This window comes from Protobothrops mucrosquamatus, unplaced genomic scaffold, assembly GCF_001527695.2.
Source record: "Protobothrops mucrosquamatus isolate PMUCROS unplaced genomic scaffold, P.Mucros_1.0 scaffold496, whole genome shotgun sequence".
NCBI classification, from domain to species: Eukaryota; Metazoa; Chordata; class Lepidosauria; order Squamata; family Viperidae; genus Protobothrops; species Protobothrops mucrosquamatus.
In genome coordinates this window covers 118,658-137,376 of record NW_015386812.1, presented here as the reverse complement: position 1 = coordinate 137,376, position 18,719 = coordinate 118,658, and the positions used below count along the sequence as shown (strand labels likewise).

At 36.4% G+C, this 18,719-nt stretch overlaps 1 protein-coding gene across 1 annotated transcript in view; it reads right to left on the bottom strand.

Annotated features, from left to right (window-relative positions):
• Nucleotides 1-17,697, bottom strand: part of CDH7 (cadherin 7) — a 97,359-nt gene extending 79,662 nt beyond the window's left edge. Inside the window, exon 1 of the mRNA XM_015816776.1 lies at nt 17,488-17,697. Coding sequence (XP_015672262.1) covers nt 17,488-17,697 — 210 coding nt within the window. The remainder of the gene's footprint in view (nt 1-17,487) is intronic.
• Nucleotides 17,698-18,719: the final 1,022 nt, after the last annotated feature.

The following is an 18,719-nucleotide window of genomic DNA, read 5'->3' as shown; positions in this document are numbered from 1 at the left end:
CATCAGATAACATTTAATGTCATATTTATATCTGACTCTGGCTTTCTTTCTATACCAAGTTAATATTAGAACGTTTCGATTATCAAACCTCAAGATTTGGTTACAAAACTTAATCACTTCAAACTGAGCAAAATTTGCTCCCCTTTCTGCCAATATAATCTGGATATCAATCTTTGTTGTTTTTAGCAGTTGAAATGAGACCAAGCAGCTTTGTATAAAATTAGTTTGCCTAATAGTTTCCACCTTTAGTCCCAGTATAAATTCACAATTAAGTTGCTCTGACTCTTCATATTCTATTCCTTATTTCTATTCTAATTCCATATATTCTATTCTATTCTATTCTATTCTATTCTATTCTATTCTATTCTATTCTATTCTATTCTACTCTACTCTACTCTACTCTACTCTACTCTACTCTACTCTACTCTGTTCTCTGGAGGTTTTTAAGAAGAGATTGAACAACCATTTGTCTGAAGTAGTCTAGGGTCTCCTGCTTGCGCAGGGGGTTGGACTAGAAGACCTCCAAGGTCCCTTCCAGCTCTATCCTGATTAAGTTGTTCAACAAATCACTGTAGCTGTTAAGTTAGTAACCTGGTTGTTAAGTAAATCTGGCATCTCCATTAACTTTGCTTGTCAGAAGGTTGCAAAAGGGGATCACGTGATCCCGGGACAGTACAAAATGTCATAAATACGAGCCAGGTGCTAAGTGTCCCAATTTGATCACATGACGTTACCACAATGGTAATTAAGTGTGAAAAAAAGGTCTTAAGTCCCCTTTTTCAGTGCCGTTGCAACTGCAAACGGTCACTAAATGAACTGCGGTTAAGTCGAGGACTGCCTGCATAGATTTAATTTTAAAGGCAGCCTGGCTACTTTAAGCATATGCAACTAAAGAACACCCCCCCTTTGTTTCTCTGCTCCCCAGAAATCCATCAGTAGCTCATCCACGGTCCAGCTGAGTTTCAAAAGATACCCACATAAGTCCGGGTTTATTTTTTCCGTCCGGCGTGCGCCAGCGGACCACCAGCGGGGACTCGTCTCCGAAGACGATCAGGTCATGAGATGCTGGAGCCACCTAAAAAAGGAGAGAAGGAAACGGTCAACCCGACCAGCAGACTTCTGAAAAATCTTTTTTTTCCCTCGACAGCCTTTGGAACTCACCGCCACAGGATGAGAGAAGGCCACGGCCAGGGAGGTGTTTTCCCTGTTGACGTAGACGCAGCGAATGGTGGGTTCCAGATCACCTAAGCAGGAACCGAGTGGGAAACAAAGGCATCTGAACGGGGGGAGTGGAAGATGGGTTTTTATAAGTGTTGTCCTGTACCAGAAGCATGGGCCAGATATATGGAGTTTTATCCCGTGGGATGGTGCTGGTTAGGGAAATTCTGAGAGTTGAGATCACCGGGCCTGCAAAGGCTTCTAATTCACGANTCCAAAGTTGGTTCGTCTGCTTACAAGTAAAACTCACAATTAACTTCAAGTTGCAGCGGTGGCGGCGGCTTCTAGCTTCGCCGAAGCGAAGGCGTCCTGGATCGCGGAGAATCCTCGGGGCTCCGGAGGAGTTCTCGCCTACATCGTCCATATAGGACGACTCGGGAACTCAACTCCTACCCCGGGCAGCTCACCTATCTCCTTATGCCCAGGGGAAAGGTATCAAGCCGTTTGACAGCTGATGCTGGCTGTCAAACCGGCTTTTACGCAAAACAGGCGGGAGGCAGCAAACAGCTGCGACCGAAATAGACATTTCTATTGATATTAAAAGGACTGATAATTCTGTCCCCAAACATTCAAATTTTACAATTAGATTCTCAATGTGAAATAATGAAACATTTGTTCAAAATTGGCTAGACTTCTATTCATAATTTCTAAAACATAGATACAAACATACATGTATTGACATTATTCTATAAATGACATTATTTATTATGATTAGTTATCATACATTTGATAAAGAGAGTTTAGATATAAAATAAGAAAACAGGAAAATTAAAACTACAGTAATATAAATAGTGAAACAACACATAATCAACATAGAGACAAAATCTAAAAATTATTAAGATCATTACTGCTAAGAACTCAAACAATTTAAAACTAAGTAGAACTCACTTTCTAGTAAATATGAACAAGCTATAAAAGGTATTAATATAAAATATGTTAATTTATTAATTAAAATAAATAATAAATTAACTTAATAAGTTTTGTGGCATGGAACTTAATGTTGATTGCCATTTAAATAAATGACAAGGGGACACCGCAGCTCACTAAATTCAATAAAGCTGATTTATAAAGAGAGGAAAGTAACACACTTACCTGGATACTGAGGGGAGACACATTAGAGCTGAATTCAGGACGTGGGCCAAAGCAAAAGAGAGCACAAAAAACATCAGAATCCCCCTAACTCATCACTGTTGTTGGCAGTTTTATTGTTTCATAATAGTTTAGAGTAATAACATAAAAAAATTCACTGGAAATTCTGGAGAAAATGAATGGAAGCTCTTCCTCCAAATTTTGCCCACTAAGATGATGGAGTTGACATTGGAAATATCTTTCATCTGAATACCTATTCAAATGAATGCTAGATTGTGACAAAGCATTCTTATAAAGATACTAAGGGGGATATTGAATATAGTAGCCACTTATGGAGAAGCACTGCCGAGGTTTGAACTGCACACAAAAAATGCAAGACAGAGAAAAAGCTTTTATTTCATCCTGTTGTCCTGTGGACCCCATTGAATTTGGAACCAAATTTTGATAAATTATGTTTAGTTCTGATAGCATACACATTACATGAAAAGAGGTTATATAATTTTTATATACTACCTAGGGCATTGACACATTTTATATGCTGACAGTAAGCTGGATAGGAACATTTCCAATACATTTGGTTCCTATATCACATTGTCCCTTTTCATGACGAGGACATACTGCTGTATTTGCTGATATGCAGTATATTTTAAATATGCTGTAGTTTCTAGATGAATACACTATGTCCTATTCTTTTCTCTATTTCCTTGACCTCAGCATTAACTTCTAAACTTGCATAGTGTGGGAGGGAGGTTGTTCAAGGTTACATCACATTAGATAAAACAGAAGCCCTTTCAGCAAAACATTTTTTTCTCAGAAAAAAAAGTGCTTAAGTGTACAGTTTACCAACAATTTAGCAAGTAAATGGGCCCTCAAGAAGATGCACAGAATGGATAGGAAGGTTATCACACCCAGAAGGCCTATTTTGTTTTGGTGTTTGTTCAGATTTATTTCCTGTCTTTCATCCAAAAATTCAAGACAGCACATGTAACACTCTGTTCTCCAGGTTCTAATTATAAGAGCCCTATGAGGTGATCTGAGCTGAAGTCACCTAGTAAGCTTCTGTGGTTGAATCTGGATTTGAACTTAGGTTCTCCTGGTCCTTGTCCAACAACTTGCCACCACACTAAACTGGCTTAAGTGTCTTAGTAATAAAAGCATGGAAGAAAACTGGCAAGATATATGCAAATAAGTAAAGAATTAAAGAAGAAATAAAAAAGCAAGCAGGCAAGCAAAGGGACCAACAGCAACAAAATAGATGAAATAATGTTATAATAGGTTCTAAGATCATAACACTGATATTTTTGTGATTTTGTAAGTCAGTCAGGCCAAAAATGTTGGGAACAAAAGAAAAGAGTTGGTTGAGAGACCTACATCCATATACTGTAGATTGGAGAAGCAATGGTTTTCCAAAATTTTAAAGGGTTTTCATGTCCTGATTAAGGAAGGCAATAAAATGCCTACTCAAAGAAAATAAAACCCAGAATTCTTTTAAAATATATGTATGTTTTCTCACAGCCCTATTTTCCAGAATGTATTTCCACTAAACATAAATGAATGGAGGTTACAGATCCATGATTTCCTATTTCATCATCCAGAACACCTTTTCTCTAAAACAACTCAAGGACCAGAAATAAATTTATTCTCTTTTTCCTTGATTTGACAAATTATGTGGAAATATCTGTTCTATAACTATGTGGCAAGACTGCAGAATGCACACCACAGCAAATGTTTCCTATCTCGTGTTTTGATTTCTCTGACCCTTGAAGGGAAGAGCAGAAGTGGTGGGTTGAACAATCATTTTCTAATGCTGAATAATGGCTTTCTGGTTTCTTTCAGCTCAGAAAATAATTGAAAGAAAGACAGAAATAGCCACTAACTTTGTGTATTTATTTAGGCTGCAAAATCATCAGTACAATGACCATCAAGAACTCTTTAGGAAAAAGCTTTCCTAAACCCCACTGAATTATATCAAGAGATATAAAAAGAAATGGTTACTCGCTGTTTCTCATTAGCAAAAGAAAGTCCTTTGAAAAAAGTACTTTCTGGAACAATAGAAATGGCCAAGTGTATCTTGGTGGCAGCTTGTTAATAGAATAGAGGTCATCAAGAAGATAATCATAAAATTCTACTTAAATGGGTTACTTTTCAATATCCTTTCATGTAGCCAAGATGATAATAACAATCATAATAATAGCTTTACTCCTTCCAATAACTGAGGTTTTCTGAGTAGATTAAAACCATTAAAACCTGTAAAACAACAAGGCGGGATAGGCAGTATGCAGTATAAAAAACACTATCCCAGGATAATGCTATCTAAATACATTAAATATTTGAGAGTGTAATTCTACCAATTGCTATCTTATTTAAATCTCTGTTTCATTAATTGCGATTCTGAAGTGGTAACCTGATACTAAGAAAATGGGTGATAAATTGGGATTAATAAAAAGCGACAAAAAGGTTTGCAAAAGCACAATTGAAAAAGATAACTGCACACAGGAGCTAAAGTGCAAGCGTCGGGAATGAACTGAGTGTATATGTAATACGTAGTTATTATCAACAGGTAGCAATAATAAAGTATCAGAGATGTTCTCTATCATAGAACAGCTCAGTGAACAGAAACAGTAGAATCATGTTCTATTCAGCCATACTCTCAGAAGCACTTCTGCATTGCCCTCTTGATTGTCCTCACTGCTGTCAACTCTGCAATACCAAATGCTCCCTCTGAGCCAATTAGACCTTTCTTCAGAAAAAAAACAGTTCAGAAGTGCAAAAATTCAGCTGGCACCACATTCCTTGCATTGCAAGAAGTCTTCCCCCCCCCCCCGCACACTCAGTTTAAAAAGCTGGATGAAATAATATCAAGAGAGGAAGAGAAAGAAAGAAGGAAAATGGCCAAGGAACCAAAAGATGACATAAGGAAGACAGTCCCAGTAATAGGAAATCATTAGCTGGTTCCAATCTGAGTGTCACTGGGACCAGAAGTTCATTCGTCCAAGCTTTTGGACTTGTGCTAGAGCCCGTCCTCAGGGATTTTCTCTCTCTCTAAAAGACACATTCTGGAAAGAGAGAAGTTCCCTAAGGATGAGCTCCAAAATAAGTCCAAAAGCTTGGAAGAACAAACCTCTCATCCTAGTGACCGACTCAGATTGGATCCTGCAACATTATCCTGGGACACGTATATTTGCCTTCATTTGTGGGAAATTATTAGCTCCACAATTCCAAAGTTAATGGTGCAAAACTCTTTTTACAACATAGTTGTTGGAAGTGAACCAGAAAGTAATCCGTCTAGTTAGAGGAGCTACTGAAGACCTATGGTTCTGTGGGAGCAAAGGGCCATAGTACTGGCCCTCAATTGGCACAAGCCAAGCATATGTAAGGACATAAGATTCATTTTAATATCTTTCTCATTTAGCACATTTTTAGACCCTTGGCTTTTCGATAATTCAAGGTACTGAAGCAAATGGACCGTGCCAGGTGTCATATGCAATAATAAGGCAGCTGTTCTAGCATTCCACTTTCCTTTTATCCGTTCCATAATAGCTCAAAAGCACAAGCTTTAAACCAATTTCAACAAATGTTTTATGTTTCAATTTGGTTTAGTGCTGGTCATTAAGATAAGCTCTTCCAAATAAAAAGTATAATATAATTTAAGAATATTTATTATCTCTGCCACAAGGAGCCTGGAACTACAGAAAGAAGATGAAGGCTTGAGTTGCATTTTGATGTGAAATTACACAGTTTGCATTCTCAAAAACTTGCATGTTTACAAATTGTAGAATGCAATTTGTAACTCAAAAAAATGAACAGAGAAACATAAGGAATGGAACCGTAATATACAGTACAGTGGAAATCAAACAAAACCAAACCGATTACAGCGGTTATAAGCAAGATACATAAACTTCAATTCTTGGAAAAGAAGCTGGGGATAGAATAGGCGGTTCTGATGAGTCACCTGGAAAAGTGGGAGGAAGGTTATCTTGTAAAACTTGAAGTGGGAAAACTAAAACTCTTAAAATATAACAATATCTATGCACACTGTCAATCTTTAGTGTCATCCGGCACAGTCAGGCTTTTTGAACCCTTCCTAGAGGGAAGATTTGTCATCTCATTATGCTGCTAATATTCCTAGCATTAAATACATGTTATCTCCTCCATATAAGTAAATGAGACCTATTCACTTAACAAAGCACCTTGCAGCATTTATAGTGCAAATGAATACATTAATGGATTATATTTGAGACAGCAGTGCATTAGCTCTTCTCCCCTCACCTAAAACAGTAAAAATGGCATGAGTTTGTATCTTGCTATGCCCTTCTCCCAGTATTTCTTGTAAGTTAGCCATGATTGTTAATTGCTGGTGTTATAGTGGATTTATGTTCCATTAACGATACAATAGTGGGAAATTATAGAAATAACTTGTGCTGTTATATTTTGGTCCTATGGGTTTGCTGAATCTTCATTAACATTCAAATTGTGCTGTCTGAGCAATTCTTGAAACAGCTCAGAGTCTGCTAGAAACATTTCCAGCTTCATATAGACTTTCTGCTGCTGAGAAGCTAGGATTTTCCTGCAGTCTCCCTTGATTAGATTCCATAACTCAGACACATCTTATCCTACAAAGTATTTGATGAGGATATATTATCTCAGCACACACACAAAGGTTTCACAAACATCACTGATTGAAATTAGAGTTTTCTAATCTAATTCTCCGTATGTTTCTCCTATCTCCTCCTCTAAATGAAATGAACTCTAGTTAAACACAGTGAGCTCCACCTACACTCAGTAGCTGACTTTTTATTTAAAGTGAAAGAATGTACTGAAAATAACAGGTACGAACCTAGTTATTTTCATTAGTTATTCTACTAACAGAAAACTAAATCAGATTTTTCCTTTCCCTCCTGCCTACTTCAAATCTATCTTCATTCTAGTTTTGCTAATGTGCCACCAGACTTTTACATGGAAGTCTCTTATCAGCCGTCTCCTAAAAGAAGTCATTATATCAGGGGTAGTCAATCTTGGCTCTTTTATGACTCGGGGACTTCAACTCCCAGAATTCCTGAGCCAGCTGTGCTGGCTAAGGAATTCTGGGAGTTGAAGTCCACGAGTCATAAAAGAGCCAAGGTTGACTACTCCTGCATTATATTGTAACTTTGAAAACCTGTCCCCCATGAAATATAATTTTGTAATCTCAATTTCTCTCTAAACATGTGTTTGTTTATAAGTTTAAAGTTGATAGTGCTCACTCCAATTGTAGGGAATGATCATTCTGAGTTTCCTTTCACAAAGTTTGTAAATGTTTTCACCAGATTGTCTAAGCCATCTCTAATCCTAATTGATTCAATTTGCCAATGTCATCCTGGCAGAAATGCTTTTCTGTTTTATCCATGTAGACTATCTGAGCAGAGTCTTATTACTATGACTACAAAACATATGGTAAATAGTTTGCAGGCCTTCTATTGCCCTCTTTCACATGCTCACGTTAAAGCCTTCTGACTCCAAGATATCTCAGAAAGCTTTTATGTAAAGTACTACAGTTGCATTGAATGGCATTCTGTCAATACGTATAGCTTGCTTTATAGTATAGCTTGCTTTATAAACACATCGTGCTTATACAGTAAAGTGTTATTTAAGTCTTTTTTTTAGAATGCTTGTTTTATTTTACACCCTTTTTCCAATGATCCTTAAAGAGCAATACAGTACGCTATTTATATGCATTTTTGATTCAAGAAAAGATCAATGGGAATTTTGCCAACGACTTCAAGTGTATCAGCTCAGTATGTACCCATTATGACTGAGATACTCAAATCTAAATGAGCAGGCAATCCAATCCTCTAGATAGAGTACTTTTTGGAAGTAAATCAACTCAAAACAATGGGTTTCACTCTCAAATAAGAATGCACTGGATGTCATCTGATGTACCTTGCATCCTGAATAGGCTACAAATGACAAAATTTTACTGATTTTGTCACAAAAGCTCATATTTGATGCACAAGCCTTCCAATCTTGCAAGTCTTAGCCTTCAGAGTAATGTTGCATCTACCAGCATTTTAAACTAGTGTTCTGGATGCGGAGGGTAATTCCCACCAAGTATAGACAGTTCACTGATAAGATGAACTAGTTGGCAGTAGCATTTCTTGATACTCAGCTTCACTTTATCACCACTCTTTTAGTCCATATTAATAAAACTCAAAAAAGTTTTAGTATTGCACTGTGGTGCAAATGAAGAATGCTGTACTCAGCATTGTAGAACTTTCTTGCAGGCAGCACATTTTTTTTTCTGCTATTATAATATCACACTGGTAGAAGTTCCTGCTGATATGTATTAAGTAACAGATACAATGCCTGTTTAAAACCTGCTCTGTTCTTTTGCAGCAATCATGTATTGGCACAAAGATCAGAGTATTTTCATTTATCAGCATTGCATCTTCAGTTATGTGTTACCTTTATGTAAGAATCCATGGAATTGTCTACTTTAACTTTCAGAATTAGATGCTAAACAGCTGTGCTAGCAATGTAAATAAAATCCTTAAAATAAATATGTGTGTGTTGGGGTGTGTGTGTGCAAATTTACTGTGTTAGCTTGGCCTTTCTTCAGGAAGGCCCAGTAAAATTTCCTAATCTGTATTCAGACCAAATACTGTTTTATTATCTGATTTTAAATGCCAGCTCCCCAGATCCAGCCAGTTTTATAAAAACTTCAATTTTCAATTATCGTACATTACAACAAGTAATAAAAATTCAGCAAACAAGGTTATATACTATGGCTGTTGATGGAATGATGAAAGTGGGAACAATGCAAATAAAAGTTATTCAACCTTCACTTTTTTTGGCATTTTTGGATAACAACATACTGAGACCCAGTTATAAAAAGCAAGGATGTGCCTAAGGAAAGTGGCAATAGTCTTATGATAGAAGATAAGTGTTTCTTATTTTTTCTTATTTTTTTGCCTCAGGAGCCCATCCCCTTCAGGTTCCTTAGGACTATATTTTAAGTCCTAACCCTAGCCCTAACCCTTACACTAGTCTAGGCAATACCTATAGTTTGTAAAAAGAAAAAGAAAAGAAAAAATCAATTCACAACTCACTTTGGCTGAATCTGTATTAATCACTATCAAAGTAGATAAGTCTAAACTCACTGTCTGTTCCAGACAGAGACAAATAAAGCAGAACTCCGAGGCAAGTTCCTCAAAGAACATGTTTATTGATACAAAGAATCAGCACGTCAAAAGTGAAACCAAGTCTGAATAGACATGTAACAATCCCCAATACAAAGTTAAGAAATCCCACCCCTAAAGCTATACAAGCAAATATATCTTCTTAGTGGGCTTTTCATGAAACGACCAGCCTGCAGTCCCAGGAGTAGCTGATGACCTTGGTTCCCATGGGAGAAAGTCTAGTGAAGCACCTGGCAAACTCCCCCTCCCTCCGTGTTATGTGTCAACTGAAAATGAGTAGGGAAAATGGCTGCAGCCACGCTCATTTTTAAAGTTGAAACTCACTGGACAATAGTCATAAAAGTTTATTGTGCATTCTTGGAATAACAAATAAAACAAGGTTAACTTTTTCATCAGTGTGCTTTATTTTTGGATAGTGGCCCCAATTCTTACTTTTTAGCCAACCAATTTCAGAGTGTCTAATTTCTTTACCCTGAACAATGCCACAATTGTAACTCATTTTATGTTTGACTTTATATATTAAAGCAGTGTTTCTCAACTTTGGCAACTTTAAGGAATGTATATGACAACTCCCAGAATTCCCCAGCTGCTTAACATCTTAAACTTGCTAAGATTGAGAAACACTACATTAAAGGCTCATGACTTGAGTCCTTTTATAGTCCAAGTGAACACGATGATACATCCACATTTATGTAGATACCATTGAACTGTTAATACTAGTAGGTCTTTTGTAAAATACAATTAATTTAATATGTTGGCCACAAAAATGTGTGCTATTAATTTATTACACATGTCTGTTAAATTTACAAACTGCCTTCTCTTCAGAGTTAAAGACAGCATACATGGGGATTGCTCTCATTTTATCTTTATACAACAAACCTGTGAGATACAGATTTTGTGCTCCAGTGAGAAAATAGAGAAAGACCGTTTTATTTAAGGGTAGGCAAATGTTCTTGAGAGAAGGCAGTCTCACAGACATCCAGACCTTAAACCAGGAAGAATTTTAAAGATAACAACTAGAACTTCAAGAGCTCAGCTTGGTAGTACAACAGCCTACTTAGGTAGTAGCACCTAGCCAACCTTGACTAAGTAAAAAAGCTAAACAAAGAATGGAATTCATTAGTTCTTGGATGGGCTACTACTAAATGGGGGGGAGGAAATTCTGAGATTCTAGCACCTAGTTGGTCATCTAAAGCTTTGCAGCCAAGTTTAAATTGCTTTAAGCAAATCTTTAGACTACAGCAGCTTTGTAATTTTAAATAAGCTCAAAAGTCCAGCTATTAAAAAAAATCCTAAAATGCATTATAATGCTTTAATTCAATTTTAAATCAAACATTGCCTAACCCATACAAAGCATTTTTCTAGAATAAAATATTTCCTATTCTTCCCCCCACCCCACTCCCCATACTTACACACACCTGTACACTTGAATTTTCACAGTAGATTAGTGAATAGATTTGATTTTGGATATGAATATTCTCACATTCATTTTATAGTGAGGTGAAGTTTATAATATTATGCCATGGCCAAATATACCTTACAGTATTGCTGTGAAAATAATACCAAAACCAAGTGTTTGGTATACTGAATAATGCTAAAAAGATTCTGATTTATTCTGCTTATTCATAACATTCTGTCTATACAAACAATCTGCGATAGTTAAGATTTCATGAAATAGAACTGTAATCCAAAATAAAGATTCTACACTATAGTTCTAATTAAACTCAAAATAAACAAATATATTTACCTAAACTTTTTTTCCTGTTTAATCATATTCTTTTTTCAAAGACTGCCACAACAAATTCCTGCAGTTTTTTTGGCAAGGTTTTTCAGAATTATTTTGTCATTGCTTCCTTCTTAGGGCTGAGAGAAATTGTGAGTAGCCCAAGGTCATCCAACTGACTTTGTGATTAACATGAGATTAAAACTATGGTCTCCTGGTTTCTTGCCTGTTCCCTTAAACCACTATACTAAACTGGTCCTTGCAAAGTATAAAAGTATTTTTAAAAAAAGACAAGTAATCAATTCTTTTCAATGCTCACATCAATATTAATGAACAATGCAATAATAAAATCATCAACAACTAAACCAAGCAATTAGCTTTTAGAGGAAACTTCTTTCTGGCATTGAAAATGTTAAAAATCATAGATATGCAAGACAGAAGGCTGGTTACCCTTTTCTGCTATGATGAAATCCTACATTGAAAGAAATATATAGTATATTTTACATGCATCCAAGACACTAGCATGTCCCGAACAAAATTATAATAGAATGAAAACTCAGAATATACTGAAAGTCTAACCATGAACTTCGATGACTTCTAGTTGCATAGATTTCAGTTCCCATAATTCCTAGCTAGCACGCCATTGCTTAACATTCTGGAAGTTGGAAGTTCACACAGTTGGAATTTGTCAACTCTGAGGAGCACTGCAGTATGATAGTTGTATTGCACAGAGATGATCCAATAATGCTTTTTGTTGGTTTGTTTGCTTACAATAGGTAAATTGACAGGGTTCTGGTTTGGATCAGAACTACGATTAATAGGTTGAAAAGAATCAATTACTTCCCATACCAGGTACTTTAATTTGGATTTCTTGCCTTACAATGCACAGGAGTTAAGAGAAATCATTTTTGTTGGTGTTAATAGAAATTCATTTCTTCTACCCTACATTCTAAAACTTTAAGACTCTGAACCACATGTACATGTACAACTAATAAGATCTGTATCTACCCTTTTCTACATTCTTTAGTTATCTTTATAGATTATAGAGGTATTGACTTTCAGTATCTCTTAAATTATCCCAAAATCACATTTTGAACCACATTATAACACACCACATTGCACTGATTTTAAACAGAATTTGGTAAAATCATGCTATACTTCCATGGCATACACATAGTATGTTAGAAATTTTATTTCTTTTTTTAAAACAATACTGTTCAAGAGCATGAGGAATAGAAGGGGAACAGGGTAAAAGATAAAACTACCAGCCTACTTTTCTCAACAGCAAGAAAAAAATGTATGATTAATAACCCATTCAGCCAGTAGCATTTATCTTTGTAGAATACAGCACCATGGACAGTGGTCTCCACAAGAATAAGCACATTAATCCAGAGATTTTCAAACTTTTTCAGGCTAGATAGCATGTTAATAAGAAGGGGAAATCCTGGGAATCCTAATTAAGAAAAAAAGATCTAGTGAAAGGAAACTAACTGCATTCACATTCTTTCATGCATTTCCTGCATTCTTGTGAAACCCTAGAAAAGTGGTGGCGAACCTATGGCACGCGTGCCAGAGGCGGCACTTGGAGCCCTCTCTGTGGGCAGGTGCACCGTCACCCCAGCCCCGCCTCCCCCTGTGGCCCCCTTCTCACCAGCAGCCCTCCTGTAGGAGAGTCGCCCCGGGCGCGGCCTCCACAGAGCAGCGCAGCCAAGGACATAGTCAGGCAGCAGGGACAAGACTCCACCCTCGTGCCCCATAGCATGCAGATGATGCTGCGGGGTGTGGGCAGAGGATGTGGCTGCCATGGTGCTGCAGGGCTGCCTGGACAATCTGCTGTGGTGGGCTATGGAGGCAGTGCATGGCCCTGTGGGCAGGTGGGGCAGGGGCGGGCAGGAGCGGAACAGGCAGGACAGGAGGCGGAGCGGTGACAGGGGGCAGTTTTTGGGCACTGGGTCTCTAAAAGGTTCACCATCACTGCCCTAGAGTTCCATAGAACAGTTTCAAAATCTCTATATTACACAATGGTGATTGTCTTCCCACTCCACCCCCAAAAATACTCTATATTTCGAGTTCTCCATTCCAGGATTGCCTAGATAAGAAGCAGACATGCTCCTTTTATAAGCCAAAGATAACCAGTGGCTTCCAATAGTCCAGTAATTGGACTACAATTATTATCAGAAATGTCAATGTTTAAGTGTTGTGAGAATTCCAACTATTATCTCACCAGTTTTTAGATAAAATGATGTACTTCGGATTCAAACCCTCCTTGGTCACTATCTCTTTTTTTCCTGGAAAAATAAAACCATTAAAATGATATTTAGATGGATTTAGTGGATTCTCATGAGGCAGGCTTAAAATACAGAAGCACATTGTTCCAGTAGGTTAAATTACCAGAAGTAAAGCTGACAGTCTGGTCAATCCCTTCTTGGCTAAGCATTAGATTATGTTAGCTTTTGGTAGTTAGAGAAGAACAGTTTGTGGAAAGGGGATCATGAATGCTTATGATGAAAAGAGAGTGAAGACATTTCATGCATATGAACGGCAAGATTTTAATGTGTTTTCTTTTTCTTTCTTTTTAATTGTGGTAAATCTATTCTGGGCTCATTCATATCTGTATGAAACTTGGTGATGCAACTGATGGGATTATACCATATAAAAAGATTCACTGGCCATTTATTGACCAGGGTTACCAGACTGCTTAACCACCAAAATACCAAAAGTACAGCTATCCTAAAGGATTTCATAGATCTACTACTGGCAACTGAACTGAATTTATATATTTTTATTGCAACTCCATCAGTAACACCATCACAAAAATAACTCAATCAATAACTTCAGTCATTTATCAAGTTATTTCCCCTTCACTAGAGATGGTAGAAAATGAAAGTCGATGAGTCTTTAATATTATAATTGAAATGCAAGACAGGTGGCAGTTTTGTAGTGGCTTTATACTTGAGGGAAAAAAGACAAAAATCCATAAATAATAGGTCCAGTATTGCAGCATTTTCTTTTATGTTTTCTCAGTACAACATACGAAAAATTCATATTCCTAATCTTAAGGGAGAAAAGTTTTACCCTGAAAGAAAAAGTTTCATATATCTACTCTACATGTATATACGTGTGTGGTGCACAAACATGCCCCTATATTCATGAACAGGCAAAGCAATTCTAGTGCCAGATTCACTAGCTATATGAGATTTAAAGTGGGGATGAAGCTGTTCCCCATTCACTTGTTTAATTGGGTTCTCTTTATCTAGATTTGGGACTTGTGTGGAGAACAAATCATGTTTTAGATACTATTGATGCATAAATATTGAAAATTTACAAGGGTTCGCAAATTTTTAAGCACCATTGTAACCAATTGTTACAGATTTATTTAAAGTATAATTTCTTCAAGTCTTATTCTTCCCAAAACAGGATCCTAAGCATATATTTTTTTACTATTTTATTTCCTTATTTCACTTTGTTTTGCCCAAAACCCACAAACAATATCACCAAACATTTCAGAGTTGCCTTGAACTATGAGATGAGTAGCAAATAGATTTGCTAAATAAATTTGCTAAATAAATAAATAAATACATACATACATACATACATAGTTATTATATATTTGATATGGATCTAGAAATAAATGTTAGTTTATTGTATCTACCTCCTAGTTGGTAAATGCATTAGAAAGTATTCTCTACATTAGAGATCCTGGCTTGCATAGAAAAATATGAATATTCTTGAAGTAAAACAGGGCTTTAGTTGTAAATGTATCTCATATCACTAATATTGAACTTATTATTAGTCGTAAATATGGCCTACGCCACACAAGTGACTAAGACGTGTAACCTGGTCCACATTTTATCTATAGTATATGAAAGCCTTTATGAATGAAAGCCAAGATGGCCAGAGAGATCAGTATCTATGAATCAAATGACATTTCCTTTCATATTTCCTTTTCTGTTACTTATTTTAAGTCTTTCTTTTTTTTCTCTTTCCTATTTCTTACTCCTTTCCTGCATATTGCATAAAGTTGCTTAACCTGAAAAGAAATACAATAGCATGATTGATTAGTGAGTTCCCTGCTGAGCATGGAGGGTTTTATTTTTTCTGAAAAAGAATAATCTTTCTAAGTACCTTTATAATCCTTTTTAATAACTAGGAAAAGAAGGCTTGTTGCTAGAGATAGATGCAGTGAGGAATTTTTGTTTCCCGTTCTTACAGGATAAGATACAAAGTTAGGTAAGAAAACAAAATACTATCCAAACTATCTTCAAATCTTTCACAATTTTCCCAATGTCCCTTATCAATCTGTCATTAAAAGGCTACAGAATAAAGCTACAATAGGTAGCCCGGGCTGGTTATGTATAATCACAATCAAAGTCTTTGGAAAGAACAGACCATAAGCTTTACAAGGAAAGAAATGGCCTGGAGTATAGTACATTGTCACAGGCCTGAAAGCATTTCACAGCTGTGAAAGCTGGCAGGAGGGGCAGAGAAGTTTAAAAAGTATCTGAACTGCAGACCTGATGAGGATACTAACAAGCATTTGGTATCTTGCGAAGAAGAGAGGCTTAAAAGCAAAGTGAGGGACAAAGTTACTTACTACATGATTTCCATTATGATTAACTTTAGGGCAGAATAGTAAATTTTGAGACAATGGGGGGAAAACTTACAAATTCCAGCTGTTGAGAGTTGCACTATTTGCAAGAATAAGATATTGTGGCAATCAAGCATTAAAACTATAGGTAGCTATAACTAGGGCATCGGTTCCTATAAAGTTTCCTTCACAGTTGTTTTGAGTTTGCTTTCAAACTGCAAACAGCTGCCTTGCTACTTGGTCCATGGCTACTCTGAAGGCATATGTGGAACTTGAAAACATCCAGTTTTTCATTCGCTCCTCCCCCTTCCCAAATTGTCATTCCACTGAAAATGATCAGCCACTAACGATGCCAGTCATTTGTGAATGGTTTGGGGTTTTCAGTGTCTTTCTTTAATGTGTCTTTCCTCACACAGAGATTTTGGATTCTGCCTCCTCCCTTTCTCCGTTTAGAATTGGAACTGGATCTAATCTTGGGTGGATATATTGAACTGTTTTAGTTTCCTTATTATAGATTTCTGCTGATGCTGTAAATTAGTTAATGGGTTGCAGCAATAATGTCATATGATTAGAAACCCATTTATCATTCAGCTTGTTTAGGTTCCAGATTTTATTTTATGATGCTGTACTTTGCTTGCTCATTTATTTGGAAATGTACAATAACAGCAAAAACTATTGAAACGCATAGTTTTTGCTGTTATCAGTACCAAAGACAAAAGGAAATCGGTTAAGGAACATTAAGGCTACATGCCTGAGCAATCAAACAAAATGCAGACATTTTCATACTGTGGTTCCATTACCCTGCTTGACTATGTACATGCATGCATTTCCACATATGTTTTGGACAGCTTCAAACTCATTTGCACTGAATCTTAGAATACTGTGCCTTCTTATTTGTATGCCAAATAATATTTTGCTTAAGTACAAAAAACATCAAGAAATCAATTTCATCTCAGAAGTGGTAGCATTTACTTACTCTGAGTAACCTACAAAATTAAGAAGGGTTGGCGTAGTAATTGGATGGCTACCATCAGGAGATCCCAATGTCATAGCATAGGTTAGAGAGGCTGCAAAAACATTTGAAAAGAAGGCAAATGGCAACCACTTCCAATCACGGCAAGAAAATTATATAGATATACCTTGTAGGTCACCAATATATATTATATATATTATATATTATAATATTATATTATTATATATATTATACTAGCATATAATCACCTCAATGACCTCAGCTATTAAATGTTCCCTTATTATTTGACTGAATGTGATTCTTGAGTTGTTGAAACTTCAGGGAGAATCCACAGCCCCCAGAGATTATGATTGTAGGCCCCGAGCATGCAGTGCTATAATTCTCCAAGGCAGCACAACTCTGAGACCATATAGGAACATAAGTACCCCAGTGATGGGTAAACATTTGGGTACATAAAAGTAATATTACCAGCTACTTTTTGAAGTAAAAATTCTTAGAGATGTCTGCAAGTAAAAAAGTTGCTTAACGTTGCAATCCTTACATTATCAGTCTCATATAGCTTTATCTATCTTGTGTTCTGAGTAGGCATTTGGGAGTTATAGTCCACACACAGCAAGATGACAGCAGGTTGAAGATGGCACTTTGCTAGCACAATTCAAAATCACATTGTAATGGTTTCCATTAGGCAAAAATGTGTATACTATGAAATAAATTCTCCTACCTTTCCTACATAAAGAGGATCGCTTCCCATGTATTCCTCCAGTACAAAGAACTGATTCCATACCCAACTGCGTTTGGTTCGGGATTTCCCAGGTTGGAAGTAGGGCTTTGATCCCGATCTTGGCAGTTCTGCTTGGCTCATCCCAGAAAGACAGAGGAAAAGAGCTAGTATCTGCAAAAAATGGCAGAGCTCTACTTTGCCTAATTTCATTTTTCTTCTTCTCCCTGTGCAAGGAAAAAAATAAAGTAACAACAGCAAAACAAACAAACAAAAGAAAACTGGAGAAAAGAACGGGCAAAGTTCCAGTTGGCTTAGCGAGACATCCAGTGGGATTCCAGAGGTAACGACTGGTGTTCGATGTTCGATTAAAAAAAAAAAATCACTCTCCACTACTGAACATTCTTCACAAAAGATACAGCATAAGAAGTACCTATAAAAAATAAAAAAATAAAAACAATAACTGTTTTCAAATATATTTCCTGAAATTTACATTTCTTTTAACTTTCATATGTGAATAATGAAGTTCCTTCAACTTTTCATTTCAGATATAGGCTAGAGATAATATTTCAACCTACTGAGTGCTGTTCCTTCAATTGCATTAATACCTTTCAATGATGAATTTACATCTAAGTACAATGGATATGAGAAGAAAGATATGTCTGAAATCTCAACCCACCAACCAACTGATAAGAGATGCACTGAGGTCATTTGAATTTCCAAATCTCCCTCACTTGATTTCTTCCTTTCATCATAGCAATCAAATTAACCAGAAGTTACTGAGGAAGTCAAAGAGTCCGATTATATTCACCCATTGCTTCAGAATTTTCCAAATAAAACTGAACAGGAATAACTCAAGAATTTATGCTTATGGTGCATGGCAGGTTTTTAATTCTACCAGCAAATATATCAGTATGTTTTTATATTTAAAGGCCACCTATACATTGCCCTTAAGCTGTCTCAGTGGTACGTATCAGATACCAGTTTGCTGGTGGATAGTTTTATCATTTTCAAAAGCCACATTAGAGCTTAGTAAGTTGGAGAATGAAGGCTATTTAGAAATTTTAGCTCAAGGATTCCTGAAATAGGTACTGATTCCTGGACTCTGATATGGTACAGCAAATCAAGGTTGAAATACAATATGGAAATATACGCATTATTTTCTAGGTCTCAGCTTAACACATGATACTTCAATTTCAAAAATAAGCATTACTCATGTCTTAATAGTTACGAAC